General features: G+C 41.1%; 3 protein-coding genes across 4 annotated transcripts in view; 2 read left to right on the forward strand and 1 right to left on the reverse strand.

Annotated features, from left to right (window-relative positions):
* LOC127363829 (neuronal tyrosine-phosphorylated phosphoinositide-3-kinase adapter 1) overlaps positions 1-3,866 on the forward strand; it is a 30,375-nt gene extending 26,509 nt beyond the window's left edge. Inside the window, exons 5-7 of the mRNA XM_051400768.1 lie at positions 43-285; positions 1,429-1,535; positions 2,129-3,866. Of these exons, the coding sequence (XP_051256728.1) occupies positions 43-285; positions 1,429-1,535; positions 2,129-2,560 (782 nt within the window). The 3' untranslated portion in view covers positions 2,561-3,866. The remainder of the gene's footprint in view (positions 1-42; positions 286-1,428; positions 1,536-2,128) is intronic.
* A 1,847-nt stretch (positions 3,867-5,713) lies between these two features.
* atp1b2b (ATPase Na+/K+ transporting subunit beta 2b) lies at positions 5,714-16,492 on the forward strand. Of its 2 annotated transcripts, XM_051401419.1 has the most exons (9): positions 5,714-5,944; positions 6,062-6,199; positions 10,766-10,894; positions 10,991-11,098; positions 11,303-11,508; positions 11,761-11,820; positions 12,055-12,081; positions 12,340-12,435; positions 12,601-16,492. In XM_051401419.1, exons 2-9 carry the CDS (start codon positions 6,109-6,111, stop codon positions 12,766-12,768), a joined length of 885 nt encoding a protein of 294 aa, XP_051257379.1. In that variant the 5' UTR covers positions 5,714-5,944; positions 6,062-6,108; the 3' UTR covers positions 12,769-16,492. The 2 variants fall into 2 exon arrangements, with proteins under 2 accessions (XP_051257379.1, XP_051257380.1); XM_051401420.1 differs by lacking the exon at positions 12,055-12,081 and having other exon boundaries at positions 5,716-6,199.
* Positions 16,493-17,587: 1,095 nt separating this feature from the next.
* On the reverse strand, positions 17,588-22,291 carry gltpd2b (glycolipid transfer protein domain containing 2b). The gene is made up of 4 exons (XM_051401418.1): positions 21,684-22,291; positions 19,430-19,488; positions 19,074-19,252; positions 17,588-18,944 (listed from the first exon to the last, which is right to left on the reverse strand). The coding sequence occupies exons 1-4, from the start codon at positions 21,751-21,753 to the stop codon at positions 18,338-18,340; spliced, it is 915 nt and encodes a 304-aa protein (XP_051257378.1). The 5' UTR covers positions 21,754-22,291; the 3' UTR covers positions 17,588-18,337.
* Between the last annotated feature and the right edge of the window lie 416 nt (positions 22,292-22,707).

The following is a 22,707-nucleotide window of genomic DNA, read 5'->3' on the forward strand; positions in this document are numbered from 1 at the left end:
TTAAATATTTTGTGAAATATTCTGTTCCTTCCCCTGTCGCAGAGGATGAAGGCCGTGCGTGGAATGGCAGTGCTGATGCCCTGTTAAGGATGGATAAGGAGGACCTCGGCATGGGGTCTCGAGGAGGTCATTCGGGAATCCCAGTCCACTTCAGTGGTGCCACCAGCAGGGCCCTTGGTCACAGTGAGTCCTTGGCCGGTGTGGATAGCAGCCCGGGTTTCAGAGCCCTGCCCAGAGTCGGTCTGCCTCTTCCCTGCCAGACTTTCCCTGCCTGTCGCAATGGAGGTAAGCAAACACTTAGTGTTCATAATCTTTTAGTCATAGCCTTTAACCACAACATCCTATTTAGAAAGGAACTCTAGCAGTGGATTTACATGGGGATTCTTCTGCTGCCTCTGTTGTGGTGTCTTAAACGTGCACAGCTTACTTTTCAAGTCACATGCGACTTTAAATCCCCAGAATTTAGGATGGAGGTGGATATTTCACATTTAAGTTACTTTTCTACAAGTGGAGAATTAAAGAGAGAGAGACTACTTCCTTTCTCTGTCACAAAAGCTCTGCCTCCATTACATCCTCTTGTACTGACATTAGCCTTGAAGTTCATTGTCTCTCTGCATCTGCACTCAAGGCCTTCCCCCAGCAACAGAGGGACACTGCTTACCTTGAGAATGTGCACAATACTTTCACTGAAGCAGAGCCAATAACAGAAGTGTTCCTTAAACAGGTGCACATCCCTGTACACAAACATTCACTAGCCCTGGTCCCATTTCATGGTGTTTACAATGCCCATTGTGACAAACCTGGTTGTTAAAATTAAATTTTAAGTAATATACAGAGAGAGTGTAATCTATATTGCCTGTAAGCGACTTAAGTAAACAACGTATAAAGCAAGGTCAGAGAGTGGTAGTTTCATTTTACAATTACATCACTTCTGTCACTTCAGTGTTAAACTTATTTTTTAAACATGCAAATATTTCTGTAGAAACTGAATCAAGATCTAATTGTGGTTAGGTCTTGATAAACAATTATTGTTCATTAGTGGAAATTGCAGATTAGATTCAGTACCAAAATTAAATTATGTGTTCCCATTCAATAAATTTTATGGAAATCTGTTTACAAAATAATATAAGATATCCAGCTGACACGCAAACATTGACAGAGTGAAACAGGGTGGTACAGGAACAAATCTCTATGTAAGCTTACCTTATTATTACTGTGGTATTAATAAAAATGTGTTGCTCCAATATCCATTGTTCATAAGTATAAGGTTACTTTATAATTGTCTAGTAGCTTAAAATATAATGAGCCCGATGTGAAAAAAGCTCTGTCAGCGCAGTTAGACGTTCACAGGTCTGTGTGTCAGAATCAAAAGTTATATTCCAGTGTTCTCATTAGCAGGCACACAATGTAATGTTTGTTTCCTTACAGAAGTGGGGCGGCTGGGCCGCTCCTCCTCTGCTGCTGGAGTGAGACAGGTGGGTGGAGGAGATGTCCAGAGACAGAGCAGCCTACCAGCACGAGAAGCCCTGAATCAGGTGAATATATAATACCCAGCCTTATAACTATAGACTCTATTAACTTCATTCATGGTAGATTTGGGAGTGAACATTAATATTGTTCTCATTATTACTTCCTCTTCTGCTAGAGACAGTGCTCCTGCAGATCTATTTATAGCTGCTAGATATGCCCACTGAGCAGAATAAGGTTCTGGCCTGCCTCACAAGAATAAGAGCCACAAAGGTATATGACGTAGGCTCATATGTAATCAAGAAATAAGAAAGAATAGTGGATGAGAGAACATGCTGTACTATGTTTTGGAGTGATGAGCTGCAGTCTTCTAGCAGCACATTTTGCCCAGATTCTGGCTGCATAGCAAGTGCTGACGCAGTTTGAGTGTGCTGCAGAGACTGTCTTCATGCGGCTGGTTGACCCTCCCTCAACCTGCAATAGATGAAGCAGCGCTGCATCCTGGTGGTCGACCAGAGGAACTGCAGTCTTATTCAACGCGCTCGGATTGGTGGTCACTGCTGACAGTACTGCAGTGATCATGCAGGTTGTTTAGAAATGTAAATACTATTGTAGAAACACTACATACATTTGCTGACTTGACTTTTTACTATGTTTTCAGCTGCATGGTCTGGCCCAGTCTCAAGCGCCCTGCAGTCCCAGCAGTCCCAGTGTGTCTCGGCAACAGCAGCAGCTTCAGCTCCACCAGCAGCAGTTACAGTTAAAGCAGCAGCTCCAGCAGCTTCAGCAACAGCACCACCTGCAGTTGCAGTTCCAGCAGCTCGCCCAGCTGGCACAGGGACAGCCTCCTGTCAGCGGGGGCACCACCCCATCCGCAGCGCAGACCCAGAGAGACGGCAAGCTGCTGGAAGTCATCGAGCGTAAACGCTGCCTGTGCAAAGAGATCAAGGCCCATAGGCGCCCTGACAAAAGCCTGTGCAAGCAGGACAGCATGCCCATCCTCCCTAGCTGGAGACGGACTCCTGAACCTCGTAAGACTGGCACGCCACCCTGCCAGAGGCCGCAGGCTGTCGTGTGGGACACGGCTATCTGAGGTGGAAAGACAGGCCAGCAAGTACAGTACTGAAGAGAGACTAAACCCACAGAGGAGTTGGAGATGGTTGGACAGTTAATATGAGATGGGAGTAAACATGGGTTTAGTAGAGAGAAATTTGCTCTTTTTGTGTGATAAACTGATCTGAGAACAATAAAGAAGGTTATTGGAGACTTTGAACTTGTTTGTGGAAAAAACAAAAAACAGGTTGATAAAAGAGGTGAAGAAGAAAAAGTGTTACAATCAGACTAAATTAATCTCTTACCCGGGTGATTTGTACTTGCTCTGTACTATGTCCTTTTTGATGTGTTCTAATTGCCAATGATTTTTTGCCACAAAACGCCAGTAATATTGCTACAAAATGAAAACACCAACTTAACAATAATGGGTGGGATGTTTTCTGATATTGGTGTTGCCAAACTTCCTCCTGACTACTTGAGACATAAAGGAATCATGTATTTTCTCCAACACTCAGTTGTCCAACAAGCCTAGAAACTACTCTGTGGATGAGAAAAGGCAAGACTCATTGATAAGTTATTGAAGTGTTTCTCGAAATCGTGAATGCATACGAGATGTCTTGGTATCAATAGATTGTCATTGTGGATGCAAATAATCATCACTGGGGAGTAAAAGCTACCTACTGTATCTGTTTGCATATTTGTAATGTAAATCTATTTACTTTCTCAACGTTTCTGCAATTTTATAGCAATATGCTCACAATGCTGGAGCAACATAATTAAAACTTGTGTCAACTAGCCTAACATACATATCTAAGACTTAAATAAGTCATATTTACTGTGTCATTCTCTGCATGTCACGATAGACATACAGTATTGTAAAAGAATATGTGTAGAGATGATCATGTCCGACTTTTACATACAGCAGATCTTCACTATGATAACATGTGGTTGTATAAAAAGATGAATATATTGCCTGGGGGTATTGTGAGAAACGGCGGTGTGACAGTCCAGCCAAATATCGGTACAGATCAATGGTACAAAAAACTTCATCACTCATGCTTATTCACAGTTGCACATTAGTGATTGTTCCACCACACAGAAAAACAAGCACTGACACCCATCATCACAGACTGTACAATATGGTGCAACTGACAAGACTGTGAGTATTGATCACCTCAAACAGAATGCTGGAACAATCTGCACAAAACATGGTATACGCTTAGGAGAAATTAAACCCTAATGTACTGTAAATAGATATGTACAACTGTATTGAAAATGTAGCAATTATTTCCATTTTCATACTTGTAATCAATACATATTATGTAGCATATACTGTATAAACATAACTTTGTTCACTTGTTTTTTCTAAAAGAATTAAGTACTTTATCTGCTGCAGCCAGTCCATGCATTACTTATAGTTCTACTAATAAACGGTAAGCCCTCTAAAGAAAGGCACAGTCCAACAGTTGTTTATTTAAATTTATGCAAGACTCCCTTTAAGCTGTGTTATTGTTTTATTTTTTTCTACATTCATTTTTATTTGTGTACAGATTTCAAAAGCTCCTTGTCTTGACATGTTGACTACTTTGCTGCTATCTTGAACTACTGGTGTTGTTCATTCAACTACATGGTGTCGCCATGAGAAACATTATCAATATAGTGGTTATTGTTACATATTTGTTTTATTTCTGAAAGCCACGTGAAATGAAGTTTGTACCTTGAAGAGTGAGCCCTTCTGTAATAGTATTAAGGCACTTGAATGTCTCTTGGTTGTTGTTGTTTTATGATAGTTAGCACTAAGCTGTACAGTACAGTACACCCAGTGAAAAGAAGACCTATCTTAATGTTTGAGAGTCACTGCTTGGCCTTTTGTTTTAGTTCCACCTGCTTGTGTTTGAGGGTCGAGGTTTTTAAAGCTTACTGAGTCCATTTTCAAACAAACACAGATCAGGGTGAAGGAAATGGGCAAGTGCAATGCATGCAGAGATTCCTTACACTGAAAATGTTCCAATGATACTGACTATTGTGCCCAACTTCATTTCAGATACCAAGTAATCACCTTACTATGATTCCTTTCCACAGACTGATATGGAACCCTAGGTATCATTTCCAAAATAGTTTACAGAAGCTGTTGGTTTTGTGTGTCTTCTAAAACAGTGGCCATTATATGAGTGCCATACTATATTGATATGGTAAGATACGGTGTACCTTGGAAATCACTGTAGTGCTATATTTGCATTGATATTGTCATTAAAAATAAATTTTATATTATGAACTTTACACAACAAAGAGAACTGTTGCATGTTTCCATGCCTCATGATGCTTCACAGTGGAGGTGGTGGTGGTGAAGTGGACATTATGTTCCCTCTGCACTTCTGCAGCAGCTGCTGCAGCATCCTCAGTGTCCATGTGAGGGCGCTCCACTGCTGCTGGTGTGACTCTATACATAATACTACAGTCGCTGCTTCAATATGGCACACAACCAGTTGTATACTGACTCATAGTGATTCTGCAGACCTCAACCAACCTTCATAGTTTGAATTTTAAATTCTGGCAGAAATATCCCACTGGCAGCAAGCACCATAATTAACCTACAGTTTGTATTAGCTGTAGCCCTCAATATGCAACCAATGCTTACATGTCCTATGGGGTAGGTGAAGCACACATTTGTCTCAAAATGTCCCAAATTAAAATCCACGTTAAGGTTTATATTACATACGATTAACTTCAACATTTTATTTCTCATTTATTGGGACTACAAGAAGATAAACTTATGGCAGAGCCGGAACAAACTAGACAGGACATATAATATAAATATTAACGTCCCAGTACACACTTTATGTACACTTTATTAAACACAACAATGGGGGACTACAGGCCTATTTATTACTGAGAAACACCGACACTCTGGGAGTCTTTTGAGAATATCAGACGGCTATTGAGTTCGTTGTTTCGTTGGGGGACGTGACGATACGGACCTCGGAGCCAATAAAAGGATGCCCTCAGCCCGCGCGCAATTCGCTGCATAGGTTGTCTTTCATGCGTCGAGCCTGAGAGGAGACAGGATGCGGCGCAGATGATTGGCCAAGTGGGAGGAGGAGGAGGGAGCATCTCTGCCGGGAATGGAGGATGAGGTTGTTGGAGGGGGAGGAGAGGGGTTGGAGATTTGGGGGGGATGTAGAGAGAGGCGAAGGGAGGGCTTTACCGCAGTATCACTAGATTTCTGCACCACTCATCAAAACTCTGCGGCATGCGGACAAGAGCTGGGGGAGGGCAGTTACTGGGTCTTCACTGGGTGTAGGACCGCTACCTCTTACTGCTACTGTACACTTCTGCAGTTATCATACAGGCCACAGTGCTGGTTCTACTTTAATTCCCATTCATCTGCGCGTCAATTACCTCTCTTCTGCTCATAGCTGCGGAGGTACAGTATCTCTCTCTCTCTCTCTCTCTCTCTCTCTCTCCCTCTCTCACTCACTCGCTCATCCTCCCTCTCTCCCTCTCTCTCTTTCTCTCTGCTGTCTGGCTCTCATTGCATTAGGGCGCGTTCATTAGAGGTTTAGGGTCCGAACTTCATTGTATGAGAAAATGGCAAAGGATGGAGAAAAAAGCGAGTGGAAGGAGTTTATATGGAACCCGAGGACGAGGGAGTTTCTTGGCAGGACGGCGAGCAGCTGGGGTGAGTACTGGTCCAGCTACAGCAATGCAGCAAACATGGTCCCTGGGCTCTGTAACAGGTCTCTGTCATAGTCTCTTAAACCTCTGCTGAAGGCTCACCATGGTGCGTCAAGAGAGGATTCCTTCAGATATTACAGAGTGTATTTATTATAACAAATTCAGCCGGATAGAGCTCGGTTGGGCTGATGATTCCCCCACAGTGTGCCTGTGATGATATGTCGCTGTGCACTAATACAGTCTGGACCTGAAACCTGAATGCGGCACCGCTCCTGTGGAAGCCGGCCGAAAAAAAAAAAAATCTAGTTCTGCCTAGTTTCTTTATTTATTTATTAATTTGTGGCGGTGATTTCCCTGCGCAATGCGCTCAACATAAGGGTGGAGGCATATGGTCTTATTTTACATTTGAATTAACCAGATTACTGCAGCACTGCTGCTGGAACAGGTTCCTCTCTGTTGCAAAGTGCACACCATCAGCTCCTATCTGTGGAAGTGCTTTAGTTAGCTTTAACATGAATTCTGCTGCAGGGAAGACTTTTTTTAAAGGGAGACTGAAGGTGAGCAGAAATATGTTTGCTTTCCTGCAGCTTTATCTAATGAGCATTCAACATGATGTCATTCATTTGTCTGGCTTCCCCCCCTTCCCCTCCACCCCTGAGATTTTGAGGGAAAATCCAATCCCAGCTTCTATTTAACACAGGAGTATTGCCATAAACCGTCCTCTTGTCTGCCATACAGCCAGCCTGCAACTATTTCAAACATTCATGAAATGATAGGGCGCATATGGCTCTGTTCTAATGACATTGGAGCGTTTTAATCTGGATAAAGCCGAGGGCCAAATGCTATTTGTATCACCTCCAACCCGGCCCCTCCCAGTGAGTGTAAATCAGTGAGGGATTTAATCCTAATCTAATGACTTCATTGGCTGATGGGGAAGGTATCAATTCAGGATGTAGGATCTAGCAAAGTAAATCACTTTCAGGAATTTATTTTATTTTTGATCTTTCACCTGGAACAGGATCTCGATGGCAACAGAGTTTGTGGTTGGCGCAATGCTGACAGTGATTTTACTTGCAGTGGTATTCTGGTGATAATGTTTCATGAATGGACATCGTACTATTAGTGCAAACTTGGAAATCAATGACTATAGCGTCCTTTGCTGGAATCCTCCCGCAGTGTACGACTTAATCCAGCTCAGTGCGTCCCAGGTGCTTTAAGGTCTGGTGGCCTTTTTAAGCTGTGCTCTCTAAGGCTTGTTAATTAGGCTATTTCTGTAGTTTGCCACTACATGTAGGCCTGAATTTCACCTCAGTACTTTCTCATTCTCCTGATGTTGCATACACTGTATGTACTGTACCTCTACTTCCACTTCTGCTGTCAATCCATCCATTTTCTATAGCCACTTATCTCAGCATGCACTGAGAAAACACCACTGTCAGGTTGCCAGTCTTTTTAAAAAGCAAATCTGTTGTTCATACTTTGTAATTATGCAGTGTAATGTATGTTCAGAGGAGCAGATCAAAGGCTTCTTTGAGGATGAAACACATAACCCTTCCTTGTGTGTTCTGCTTTGTGTACAGAGCTAATGATATGGAAATAGCCTTGATAAAGTAGAACAGTCCTACAATTTTGATGTTACGTTGCCACCAGCTGACACCAGGCAAACATGGTCAAACAACTACTTCTATATAAAAAAGGACTAATTAAGTGTTCTGCACCTCCCACTTCCAAAAAACAACAAAAGGCTCCTATTGCAACATGGGAAAAAGCCTCAAAGGACCAAATAAGCAACAAAACCATGATGCTGGTCTTGGTGTAAGATTGCAGACCATATGCAAGATAATAAATGGTTTAACGTTATTAGAACCACAGCTCAAAGCTATGTTTTCTTTCATTTTTAGTTTTGGGGCCTGTTTGATTACAAATTTCCAAAGCAATTGAGCAGCATGTCCTGCTAATTAATTCTGAAAGAAAAGAGACACCTCCTGCCATTATTACTGAAGAAAGGACAGGCTGCTGGACCATCCCGCCCTGGCCTTTTGTTCTTTGCTTTCAACTGCCGTCTGCAAACAAAACCAGGGTGAAAGAGAGATGCCTCCCTGTCCATCATCAGCACGGACTGAGAGGGCAGACTGTAAACCTAACACCCTCTTTGCCAGGGGGGAAGCCACCCTGGCTGCAAGCTCAGCCCTGTATGCAGCACGTGTGCACATCCAGTTTCCCCTGGGTGGTTTCATATTTGCGGTAAGCACAACACCCCCTCTGGATGACGGAGGAAAACACTTAAACACTTAGTTTTGTCGTATCTTATCTCTGATGCCTCGCTCGCTTTAGTGCCTCCAGCTTGGTCAGGGGCCCAGAGAGCTGACTCTGTATATATTTAATGACTCAGCTTGGGTCTTTTCCATGCGACAGACGGGACGCTCTCTGCCATCTTACTCAGCCATTCATTCATGTCACCTCGGATTCCAATAATTCTAGAAACAATGAGATGCAACAAAAACACAAAATCATCAAGACCACTCTCTCTAATTGGCCCCTGTACAGCAGCTTCCCCCTTGACATTTTGTTATGGATTCCTGCAAGCCTGGCTGTGTGGGGAGGCAGATTCAGCGTTGAGCACTGCTGACAGAGCGAAAGGGCTCCACGCTGGGGGCCATCTAGCAAAGGCACAGGGGTCAGGACACTCAGTTGCTACCCAACGCTGGCCTCAGGTGTTGATGCTTAAAATGAGGGATAGAAAATGCTATTTATGTTTTCCTGCTCTCTCTGTAGACAGGAATGCCTGAGATGGGACCAAACAACTGCTTCAAAAGCATTTGATTTCCAAGTAGAAACAGCACATCATTGGGTTGATTGATACTCTTATCTAACCTGAATAAAATACATATACAATTTTCATTTTAAAGGTGTACATTGTCCATTTATCGAGCAAAAGTTCCAAACATTCACCAGCTCCCGCTTCTCAAATGTGAAGATTTCCTGATTTCGTGATTTATATTATGTATGTTTAATATATTTTGGTATTGGACTGTTGATTGGACAGAATGAACAATCACACAATGCCACCGTGGAAATAGTGATGTCACTATTTTTACCATTAATCAGAAAGAAATTTCACAAATTATTGCCAAGAAAAACAGTCATTAGTTGAAGCCCTGCTTTCTGTCTAATGTAACATTATCACTATTATCTTCTTACACTGTTGATAAAAGAGGCCTACTCTATGATGGCCAGTAATCTCCTGACCCTGTGGCCCAGTCTCCAGGGGGTCCTTGTTCTCCCTCCTCCTGTGTCACTCTCTGTCATCGTTCCTCCCCCTCTGTAGACAGGGCAACTCTTTAATGAAATTGGTAGCCATCCAATCCTGGTTTAATTCTCACTGTTTCTGGCTTGGGGTCGGACCACAGTTCTGTCAGATGAGTGCGAGAATGTGAGGAAAGAAAGCATGAACATATAATTTATGTTTTTGGTTAAGTGACAACAGTGACCTAATTTCCGACCATGTTGTGCAATTAATGATATTTTAAGGACCTAAAGGATGGTTGTTCATGTGTGAGTGAGATAAAAAGAGGCAGATGTTGCAGGCGGAATGAAGCGCCAGTAGTTTAATAAGGATTAACTGGCCTTCTGTGAATATGATTTGGTTAGAAAGTGACCACACAAATAAAACAACACAGCCGGAAACGGACTCCATTATCAATTCAGATGTAAGATTATTCATACTCAAAATCTGTGTGATAATTATGAAATGGACTGCAGATGTCTGGCCAATGTAGCCATAAATCAAAAACTTTCCATTTTAATGCACAGCCACCAGCTCCATGACAAAGACAAATCTCGTTGTTTTTTCTGTAATGCATAATAAATCAGTAAAGGCATGAGGCTCATACATTTATCGAGCAAGCAACACAAAAACACAGGCAGTATTACATTGTGTTTAGACATGTTGGAGAGCTGAGAACCGCTCCACAATGTCAAGTTCAGTACATAATACTGAATTATTTTCTACATATCCACATTGTTTGTCCAAATCTGATCAGAAGGGTAGGGGTGCTGCTAGCATTGCTTCTGTAGCATCAGTATGCTGAAATAACAAACTGCTTGCCAGTGTAATGCTTAGTTTAACAGTATTCTCAATAAATTGTTGTTTTTTTATACATTTATTCTTAGACAATACACGCTAGTTACTACAAAGACCAATTTGCACATTTAAAGATGGAATTTAGCCTAACTAAATTGAATTTAATTGGAGTTAAAGAGACGTTAAGACTACAAATACGAATACAGACTTTAAACCTAGCATGATAATGTATGAGCGAGTGCATCACAATTTAGAATTATATTAAGTGTAAAGCAACTTTCGTAAAATCAAATATATTTGCTTTATTAATTACATTTGTATTACTTACCTTTTCTAAATAAGCTATAGATCTACCTATTTACTCTTGAATAAGCTTAAAATGCCCAATGTACAGCAAATCTGTTCAACTGAATAATCTGTGATAATAACTGAATTTCTCACTGATATTGCATACAATTGATACAACTCTTCTCTCTTTGTCTGCAGGTCTTATTCTTCTCTTCTATGTAGTTTTCTACATCTTCCTGGCTGGCATGTTTGCACTCACCATGTACGTCATGCTGCAGACCTTGGATGACCACAAACCAACGTGGCAAGACAGGCTCTCCACACCAGGTGCAGTAACGAATAATAACACCAACTGCATGAACACAGGTCACAGTCTGTGCCGTGGTGTTGTGAACTCCCCTGCTGTCTCTCTGTCACTCACAGGCATGGTGATTAGACCCAAAGCAGATGAGACCTTTGAGATTGTCTATAACATCCATAACACTGAGAGCTGGGACATGTACGCTCAGGCCCTGGACAAGTTCCTGTCACGTAAGTCTGCTTCTCGCACAGTGACTCAAAAAGCTTACTGCTGTGGATTATCCAACGATCTAGAATGAATTGTTTTTACCTAATAGTAGATAATTCCTTTACAGTCAGCGGGTAGGAGATTGCCTTGCACCAGGGTTTTAGTTGAGTCATAAGCTCTTACAAACAAAATAACCCGCTCATCCCTCCCGCTGTCCCCCCCTGCAGCCTACAACAACTCCGTCCAGGCCCAGAAAAATGACGAGTGCACCCCAGACCAGTACTTCGTGCAGGAGGACAGTGGCGATGTGAAGAACAACCCGAAGCGCTCCTGTCAGTTCAACCGCACAATTCTGGAGGACTGCTCTGGAATGAATGACCGTTACTATGGATACGAGTCGGGCAAACCATGCATCATCATCAAGCTGAATCGGGTATGAAAGAGAAAGAGGGAAAGGAAAGGGATGGTGTTGCTAGGAGACATGGAGTGACTGAGATAATAAAAACTGTTTGGGTATGAGGAAAATATTATCCCAGTAAATTAAAAACAAAGTCAATATCAAGATTATGTCATTTATGGTGGATTTCTGGCATATCTTCTTGCTATTTTAAACATTCCTTTGTGTTTAAACAAGAGTGAAATGGGAATGGTGCTTGAGATGTGATGTCTTGTTCTCTCTCACCAGGTGATTGGGATGCTGCCAGGAAAGGATGGACAGGCTCCGTATGTCACCTGTGGTGCAAAGGTAATCCCTTTTTGTCTTTCACAATGAAAGGTGTAACATAACAATTTGGATTTTAGCCCATTCATAGCTATTGTGCCTCACTCTCATCTGCAATATGCCACCGATCGCTCATCTCCATTATCTATCATGTCTGTGTTTATATTGTTCCATCTATCATATCGGTGTCGCATGCCACTTTGTCATTTACACTACTTGTCTTTTTTTCCATTGTGTTCCATTAATTTGCCCACTCAGAGATACAAAGTTGGCAAAGATGAATGGGTAAGAACAGGGGAAGAATCTGTGTTTTTAGACTTTAGATTATGTTTAAACATACATAGTGGTAGTACAGATTGTAGATGTATGTATAATATATGTATCGAGATTAGGTGTTTTGCATTAAATAGACTGCTGAACTAGAGTGTGGGCGTGGGAGATGAGAATTAGAGAAAAGAAGGAGATCAATGAGGCTCTCTTCCTTCTCTCCTACATGAAGTGATCTTTCAGGCTGTGACTGATGAAGTTGTTTCACCCCCTCAGAGAGAAGACACTGAAAAAATTGGAGAGCTGCTGTACTTCCCTCCAAATGGCACTTTCAACCTTATGTACTACCCTTACTATGGCAAGAAAGCTCAGGTAAGATTGTGTCCAAATAAATCCAAATATTGCTTAATTTGGTAAATATTGCTGTTAATTACCGAGCAGCTTGTATAATGAATCTCCAGACAGTTTATTAAAGACGTACCAGACAGAATAAATTAGCTCCTGTGCTTAAAGGTGTCTTTGGATCTGTTTTTACAGGTGAACTACTCTCAGCCTTTGGTTGCCGTCAAGTTCCTTAACATTACTGCCAATCAAGATGTCAACATCGAGTGCAAGATCAACGCCAACAACATTCCCATCGGAAGTGAAAGAGACAAGTTTGCTGGAAGAGTGTCTTTCAAGCTGAGGATCAACACTAATAACTAGGTTGACCTTTTTCCTCTCCTGAAAACTACTGTCTTCATTCTCTGCAACACTGCACATACACAGAAAAAAATCTCAGTATTCACACCCTTTTTAGGATTTGTTTACAACCCCCCCCCCCCAAATTTTGGGCTAGTCTAGTCATGTGAAGAGGTGAGGCGAGAATAAAAGGGTGGTAATCCTGTCATTATTTCTGTTTGTGAGCTTTGGGAAGAATTATTTTCTGTAAATTAGTTTGAGATGACGTCTATTTATACTGCATGACAAACTAGGGGATGTAAAGGATGTGAAGGATGTGTTTTCAAAGTTTGCAAGGATCAGCAACATTATCACTTTATTGCTGCTCCCCTCCTGCTGCCTCCTTATAGAGTATCCCTCTATATATGAATATACACAAGTTACAATCCAAAATGTGTATATCTACAGTATTTATACGGTATCATAACCTTATATCAGTACGTCTATTTTGTTGCACTTAAAAGAATAATCCAACAGACTCGCATATATCTTGATGGATGGATGCAGAGATGAAGCCATTTTGCATGTGTGTATTGTCTTTAGTGTGCTATGAGGGCAGGAGGCCCCTGTGTCCCACCTCTCTACTAAGTGTGAAATAAGGTTATATGTAAGCCACTGACCACCAGGGGGGACCACACTGTAGTCTACTAAACCTCACGCACAGCAAGTGTGTGTTTCTACAACAACATACAGTTACGATAGGCATCTCCAAAGTTACAGTAGAGGTCAAAACCTTTAAGAGTGTGTGTGCGTGTGTGTGTGTGTGTGTGTGTGTGTGTGTGTGTGTGTGTGTGTGTGTGTGTGTTTGCGTGTGTTCCACTCACATTAATTTCATACTGTAGGTCGGGAAGTTGCATGCAATGTGCAATATTCATTAAGTGGCGTACACTATGAATGCTTGAGTCCATTCTTTAGATGAAGACTTCCATTAAATAATTATTTGGGGGTCATTTGATATTCACATTGGTTGTTTGACCTGAGAGCAATTTATAAAGCAAATGTGATTCACATTTGGGATGCCAAATTAATTATGATAGGAGGCAGTACATCAGTCGTGTCTCAGATGTCTTACCTCACAGTAAGTTGACAAAAACATGATTTCTTTGGCCCCAAAACTCAGTCAGTTAGCTCAAACAACCACCTGAATGTCAAATGAAAACAGCAAGAAGGATCCTCCCGCTGCGCAATGACGTTACACTCTCTGTCACTGTGTCCTAAAGTTAAACCAACAGCCATTTTCTAGTGTCTCAGTTAACATGAATATTTAGAGGGTTTTTTTGCGTGTGTTGCATCTATTTCATATATCAGGAATAGATGCCTTTGTCATATTTTGTATTGATTTGCACTGGAAGTGTGCTTTTTTCTTTTTTTGTGAAACTGAATTAATTAATGTACATTTTTGGAGGAATGGGATCTAGAAATGTTGTGTTTGCTCCCTTTGTTTCATTCATACTCATTATCATCCTCTAAAATATTCATCCAGGATATCAAAATGTATAGTTTCCATATTCTTTTTAAGGTGACAATAGTCTTGAATATGAGTTGTTAGTGCGTCAGAGCTTTGTTTTATGGGTCTGTAGGAAATGATCAGAAATGGAGATTTGTTTCCTTGACCACCTAGAAGGATATTTATTTTTCATTTAATTTGTTTTTTGTTGTCATGTTCTCCACTGTTTTTAATCAGTCTGAAGGCAAAGCCATCCTTTTAACTAGATAACCAGTTTGAACAACCAACCTCATGAAAAAAAAAAAGTCATAGATTAGGCCTGAATTTGGTGCTGGAGCTGTTTACTTAACGTGCATTCATTGTGCAGTGCAGGCACACAAAATTGTAAGAAACACCTGCAAATATTGGCTAGAGAAATCAGTGGAGTCACACTTTTAAACTCAGGCACATTATTTTGGCTCGGCCACAAACTTGTACCAATGCGACTGTGATTCTGCCATGTCATCGCAGCAAATGTGGAACACAAGCATCTGTTCACTCACATTAAGGTCTGGCTCGACTCCACCACTCAATTTCTCTCAGAGCAGCGTGTTTCTCAGTATGCTCGCAAATGCATCCCAGTGGTCTAAATAGGAACTCATTATCTGATCCAGACTTGACAAAGAATGAAAGAAAGACAATTACATCTAATGTGATTGTCATCTCATTCATGATGAAGGATGTGCTCTAACAGTCACTTTTCTCTTTGCTTTTTGAGACAGTCCACTGACCAATTCACATGCATTTCTCCTCTGGGACTCCTGCAACACTTACTTAATTTCACTGTAATCTCTTAATCTGGTCGGCTAATCCAGAACAAGCACGCTGAACTTCTTTACCCTACTTTGTCGCTCCTCCTCCTCCTTGTGTTGAACGCCTGATTCACTCTCAACGTCCTCAAAACGGATAAAGCAACATTTCTTAACTCCTCATTTAATTTCCCCCCCAACGCATTCAAGCCTATTTTACCCTAATCACTAATAAATTAATTGAAGTCCTTTTAAATCACAATGCAGCTAAATAAAATGTGCTTCATCATTTAATTGGACATTCTTGTTTCACTCATGTGCATGTGAAGATTAGTTCTTCAACCAAAGATCTTCATGACAGTTTAAATTTTATTTATTTGTGCTGCACTGACACATCCTCAGCATCAGATCCGAGTAAGGATCTCATGCAGGTGGAGGGCTGAACACCCTGTGTTATTAAAAGGCCTACTCTTATATAATACGCACAAAAGGAACATGTTTCACTACAACATAACAGTGCCTCCTGGTGGACAGACTGTGTTGTTCCCCCAGTGTCACAGAATGTTTTTTCCTATTATCTCCATTTATCTTCTTTTTTTCTGTGATAATTTGGAGATGTCCTCAAAAAGCAATATATTTATTTCTTCTGTGGCTGTATGATATATTTATTGGAAAGGCTGTAACAAAATCAGTGCAACATGTTATCATCAAGAGCAAGGAAGAAAACGGAAAGATATTGATAATGCATTACGGCAGTTTTGCTAGTGGGCATTATCACGATGGAAGAGTATAAAAAGTGGTGTTTTGTTTATAAAAGAGTATTTTTATTGCTATTTTGTTGTAAAGAGGAAAGAAATGTATAAGCTTGGATTGTATTTTGTCATGGGAGCTACCTGGTAGGTTTTCATCATTTCATTCAACGAATGGCAACATGTTAACAACTTGGTTGGAGAAGTTTTTGTTTTTTATGTAGAAACATTGTTTTGTCATTGTTTGAGTCCTTTCTACTTTCTTAAATTGAGCTCTGAAGCTTGCACTGAATGTTTTCTGAACACTGGGGTCTATTGTATCCGAATTAAGTTATTAAAAGTACGGCGAATACGTCAGAATGAGCTGTGCTTTCAGAGAACTTTCAAGTGTAAAACCTTCAGAAATTCTTCAGGACAAAAACACAACAGGGCCCGACACAAATGTCAGAGAGAGTCAACTATTCATGTTTCAAATAAGGAATCATTTCAAGAATCCTCATTACCCCCACCTAACCCCCTTGTCTTAAATTGTATTATTGCCTAAGACTGTGGTGCAAGGATAGTTCAAGAAAGAAATCCATGGAATTTGTTGTTGAGATACTCTCGCCCCAAAAGGATGATAATTCTATTCTGGATCTTTATTTTATGCTCTTACTGTATGTATATTTTTGCTCATGTTTACTGCAAACCAAGATAGATAAATAAATAAATGTCATTTAAGGGAACTCAGACTCACGCCTCATTTTTGCCTCTGCCTCTCAGTCATCTTTTAGTGTTTGGTGTCATCATGGGATGACAGAAAGAATTTGATATTCAGGGACAGGCACTGAGATTAAGGTGGAATGAGCACAATCGAAATCTTTTTATCATGGCTCATTATGAATATATATATATGAATATAATGTAGAATGGCCTCTGTAGGGGACAGAAAAAGAAGCCAGCCAATGTCAAAAGTAGCGTCAGGTGGATATAATCTTATGTAATCTCATTCACTGTAATCCTTACAGCCTACATCCCTACAGCGCCAGTGGTCACCAACGGTAACCTCTGCACACATACCAGTACATAGTAACAAGTGGAAGAAAAAGAGGAGGTCCAGCTTTCCATGTGACTGGCCTACGCTTGGAAATGTGTGGATCCTGTTTTAGGTTGGGCTTTTTTTTCTCATTTGGGAGTTGCTTTAATACAGTCTACTGCCAACTGCTTGACAAGATTACAGCTGAAGTGTACTTCCGCTTACTGACCTTCAACCAACTCTTGTCTCCTGTTCACTCTTGGGCTCTATTCTTATCTCTCGATTCTTCACTGTCTCTTCTTGAAAAAAGAGAGAACACAGTGCGGGGAAAAGGGAGAAAGCCAGGATTACGTAGCATTAGAGGTACTTGTGGGTTTAAAATAGTCTGATCAAGAGTAGCACCTGTGTCAAATACTTGTGCATGCTATTCTCTACATGTTACACCCACATCCTATATATTACAATCCTGAATAATCTGCAACCCTTTGGTTCTCATCAGTCCATCAGTTCAGGGCTTTTTCTAATATTTCAGCCATGACATAATATTTTATTACAGACAAAATAATATATCTATGAAGGAAAATCCTTTTGCATTAAGGTTCAAAAGCCTGTTCATATCCACAAACTGTGTCCAGGTAGGAGGGTCACACCTTATATCCCTGATGTTCGAAAAGTGAAGATTAGAGCTCTGGACCCTTTGCTAGAGAGTAGATAACATTACACAACAGTTCAGTGGCATTTAAATGTCAAAGTTCCCACATTACTGGACCAAAGTACGTCAGAAAATATGCAACTAGATTCTCTCTTCTTTTTTCTTTTTTCCCAGATATTTAATCATTCTGAACATGATACAAAAACTCACAGTGTAAAACTGAAAATGAATACTCCACACTCATGACAGAGTTAGTGTGAGGATGTCCTTTGTTCATTACATCTTTGCGTGTAATATCTCTCTAATCAGGATAGATTGGTCCCAGATTTTAGGGCTACAAGGCATCTAGACCTAGCCGGTTTTGAGGTAGCATAGTAAATCACAGAGTACAATTAAAACAGCAGTCATTTTTAACAGAATTTGAATGTAAAAAACAAAAAAAAAACAATCACATATTGTTTGTGGTTGGCACAAAAACATGAACTGTGCAATCTGATACAATCCATTACAAAATCCCTGCCCCTGTGACACAGCCTAGAGAACATTATAAGCTTCACTAATACTTTATTTACTGCAGGGTTGTTGCCATGGATTACTTTAGATGTGTGGTGTTCATGCTATTGTGTCCACCTGCTTAAATAATTCACAATCTGTGTCAGCTGCCTCCTCCTCTAAGTTGTGATCTCATATAATTTGATGAGGAATCTCTACAGACGAAAGGATACTGACTTTCAGCATTAGTTGATTGTTGACACAGCACTTTGGTTGGGAGGAAAAAATATGGCACGTGTGAATTTTAGCAGTAAAAAATCAAGTTCATGTGTGATGCCCAGAATATCATGAGGCAGTGCAATACATGGTAAAACAGTGTAAGCTGTACGTCCAGTCGGACAGCCCCCTTTACTATGGCAAGTCCAGCATGCCATTTTCCTCCAGGGCTTTCTGTGTCCTGTCATAAACTTCTCCAATGGCCTTAACCACTTTGTTCAGCACTACGCTCAGATCCTCTTGGTTCTGCACACACACCAGCCTGAAGAAGAAACCCCGCTCTGGCATGGCAATGAAGGCCAGCTCGGCAGCCCTGCGTACAAACCAGGTGTGGTGGTTCGCGAGGGTGTTCTGGTAGGCCTCACGACACAGCTCTGAGGGGCTCCTGAGCCGGCCAGCAACAGGGGTCTCCGCCAGCTTCTCCAGAAAGAGCTTCAGCCAAAGCAGAGCGCGATGCAGACGCAGAAGAGTCCTGCATCCAGAATCCGTCTGGTGGTCAAAGTCCACCAGTCCTTGGCTCAGCTCCACCAAGATCATGGAGCGCACAGAACGATAAGCACCAGTGTACTGTGAGGCCTCCAGATTGTTCTCTGTTTTCACAGTGTTTACTGAGTGAACATCTAGGCCCAGCTCTTCTTCAGGGTTCTTTTCTGCCAACTGGGCTAGTTGTCGGATTATAGAGGTCTTGCTTTCTATCTCCTTAGATATTAGTCCCACCATTGGGCCAAGAGCTTCCATAAATCTGGAGGAGTACCACAGAACAGGATGAATCATTCAGTCCAGTCCAGATTATCGCATGAACCATAAATTACATCATTTTTTCCAGTGGCTGTAAATGAATTAATCTCTCCTGCTTATCTGATGATCTTACCTCACAAGCTCATCCCAGCTGGACAGATACGGATGCAACAGCACGTCGGAGGTGTCAACTGGTGCAGCCAGCAGGTGGGAGACCAGAAGAGACACCTGGAAGGTCTGACCAGGGCACCCCTCCAGGACCTGCGGCCCATCAGCCCCATCGGCCCCGCTGCTGTTGTACAGCTGGTGAAGCTGACAGTGGGGGGATGGGAGGTGCGTGAGTGCCGTGAGTGTTTGACAGGGGACAAAGAAAGGGAGAACGCGGAAGTGATTCACCACATTCAAATTGGCCATCTGCTCCACAAAATGAACTTTAAGGAGGAAATGCAGTAAGTGGTGAACTGCTGTATAATCTGCTTGTGCTCTTACCTTGTTCTCCTGATTATAGCCTTTTAAACAAGAATCCCAGTGGTAATCCAAACCTCCCTCTGCAGTGAGACATTGTAAAGAGAAACAAGGCAACAGTTGATTTTTATTTGTATTTTCCCACTGAAACTAGACTTAAATGCTATGTCTCAAACACAGAGACATTCTGAGCTGTATGGGTGTATTCAACACATCCAAATAAAATATTTATATTTATATATTCAATTAATATATATTATATTATATATTGCATCTCTAAATTAATTATTAGGAATTAAGGGTCAATGGAAATTTCTGCACATTAAACCTACAGTTGTAGGTGTAATTGTTTTTAGGACACTACGGTGCAGCAGAAACAAGCTGTGAACACAACACTGACATATCATTCACCTTTTAAGTTGATATGGCAAACTTGTTAACAAATAGTTGCTTAATTACACATCCAGCAGTTGACCATTCGAGAAACATCGTCCTTTATTTAGAGTCATGTTTCTGGCAACCTAAAGAATCCAACATTCAGTCTCTTTCAGCTCCGGTTTTGGTCTCTACCACATTCTTAAGGAAATATGTCCCTTTAGCTGCTAAATGCTCCACTATGTTCTCCAGCTAGTTGCTACCTGTGTCTGTCTGCTGTTTGATGTTGAATGTATAGTGGGTTTTTAGAGGTCTTTCACAAAAAAACAACACTCAGAGAGCAGAGAGATTGAATCAGAACAGTAAAGTTGCAGACTGGAAAGCTTAACAATGAACTGAAACTCACTATAAATCTCTATAAAGCCAAGGAGAGATTCAGATAATTCTCTATAGGTTTATCACTATGAGAACCCCTTTCACAATGTTTTCACATTGTCATTTGATACATTGTAATATTGATTATAGCTGCTTTAAATTAGATGAGAGCATAATTTCTTTTTTAATGGCTCATTAACGTGCATTACTGTCATGTGACAGATCTGCTATCCTCTTAATATGGGAAATTATGGCTGACTCTTACATTATTGATTAATTCGAGTTATGTTTCAAATCATTCTGTACAGCATACAGCACAAAGACAAGCATTCAAGATAAGCACCCATCATGTGCATACAAGTTGCTGGGATTCATTTTGTGCCCTATTGGGCCACAAGACCCTTACACACACCTTTATTATACTATATAACAAGATAAGTTGTAGCTATGAAAATGTCCCAGCATGTGAAGTCAGCTTACTGAAGTCAAACTATTTCTCTGTTTTATTTCGGACCTCCTGGCATTCCCTCAGGGGCCCCTGCAGGTCTTCAGACCACATGCTATTGACAAACTTACAACCAAAAGCTGCCATTAATATTGCTCACAAATCTGGTGTGTCTGCAGCAGAAACAACCCAAACGATCAGCCCCCAAACTGACTGTGGAGGACCCTCCTGAACTACTGAGCTTCCTGTCAGGTTGTCTCACTGAACTACCAAACTCCCTCAGTTCAAATGAATGTCTAACAGCTGTCAGAAATGTATTTCCAACTTGACAGTGGCCAACTGTAGAGTAGATGCCAAAAATGTCAAGAGGAATGTGAAGTCTAGCCATGACAAAATAAGAGCTGTATCTAAATTTAAGTTTCTTACTTTACTTAACTACTGTTTGAGGAGGCAGAGCTGGTTGTTCATGCTTCCATCTGAAAACCTTTAAACTCAGTTTTCACTCTGACTCACAAAGCTTGAGAAAAGGATCACATGGTCACAGTTGAAGCATTTTTAGACTCTTTACCAGTTCCTATGAAATTTTGTAAGTTATTATCTTACACTAAAAGATACTTTTTTCTTTTTCTTATGAGCTGTACTTTATGTTGTCAAACTATAATTCTAAGCCAAGCCGAGGTACAGTTAAATATTTGTGGAGACTTCTTCAAATAGACAAAGGTTCCTTTGTCTAAAAAATAGCATCACATGTAAATATTCTCTGTTCTATTCAAGGCAAAAGTTTATCTGACATGACTGAAAATAGATTAAATAAAAAATAAGAGTAATTTAGTCATATCACATGCTGATAACATGTCAAAATCCACATATGAATTTTGTTAAAATTATTTCTGAGAGTAAAAATTGGGTGGTGTGACCACCATGCTTGATTCTGCAGCCACACTACATGTGACACATTCCTGATCTGGAGCATATGCATTTCAAACAAGGGAGGGATTGTATAGATTAGCAGTACTACATAGAAACCACACACACACACACACACACACACACACACACACACACACACACAGAAATACTCACGGAGCCACAGGGAGCCGAGGAACAGCAGCAGGACTACGATAGCTGCAGCAGCCTTGCTTTTAACACCCATTCTGAAGTCCAGTTTTGGGTCTGCCAGTCCCTCTTTCTCTTTGTCCCTATATTTTAATTCCTCTGTGTCTCACATGAGTCCTCGTCCCCTTGCACTGGCTGTCACCACAATTACTTCCTACCGGACCCCTGCCTCTGACCCCCCCTCCTGTCCTCTCAAATCTTTCATACTCTTCCCCAAAACCCTAAATAAAAGGTACTCTCAACCGTTACACCTCAGAGAGATTCTATCAATGTTTAACTCTTATTTTATAGCTCCTGCTGTCCCTTGCCACACTATTACAACTTAGCCTATTATGGCTCTTTCAGTCTTTCTTTGACTTTCCCTGATTCACGTCTCTCCTCTGTCCTGCCTTTGTTTCTAACTGGTTTGGAAGCTGCCTGTGCCTTGTTGTGTTGCTCAATCTGAGGGTCCAGAGATCAGCCGAGGGCAACCACTGGCTGATAAAGCATAGCCAACGCAGCTTGTCCGCCAGTAACCCTTTCCTCCAGATTCATCTTCTAGATATGCGCAATATTCCTGGTCAGTTCGAGTAAACACTTGCTCCCTCTCCTCTCCTCCCACCACCCACCCTCCTCCCACCTCCTCCTCTTGCTCTCTCTATAACTCATTCACACACACCATTAAGAGCACCACCACAACCACCACACATTACAGCAGTGCTGACACACATTTCCGGAAACATGTTGGTTTAAGTGACAGTATAACATGAAACATATGACTCTCTAAACTTAGACAAATGTATTTCCCCACCACCACTTTGTTTATTTTTATTACTTGACAACCCAGGGTAAATTCTTTGTATTGACTTATTTTGTGGGATAAGACAATCTCCTTTTGGTGGCTAAACAGAGATACCAAATTCATGTTTGTCAATGAATAACAAAGTCTAACCAAGCTTATCCGAGCTGAGACTGCAAAAAGAACATGTCCATTCTTGCCAATCTAATTCTA

This window comes from Dicentrarchus labrax, unplaced genomic scaffold (genome assembly GCF_905237075.1).
Source record: "Dicentrarchus labrax unplaced genomic scaffold, dlabrax2021, whole genome shotgun sequence".
Lineage (NCBI taxonomy): Eukaryota > Metazoa > Chordata > Actinopteri > Moronidae > Dicentrarchus > Dicentrarchus labrax.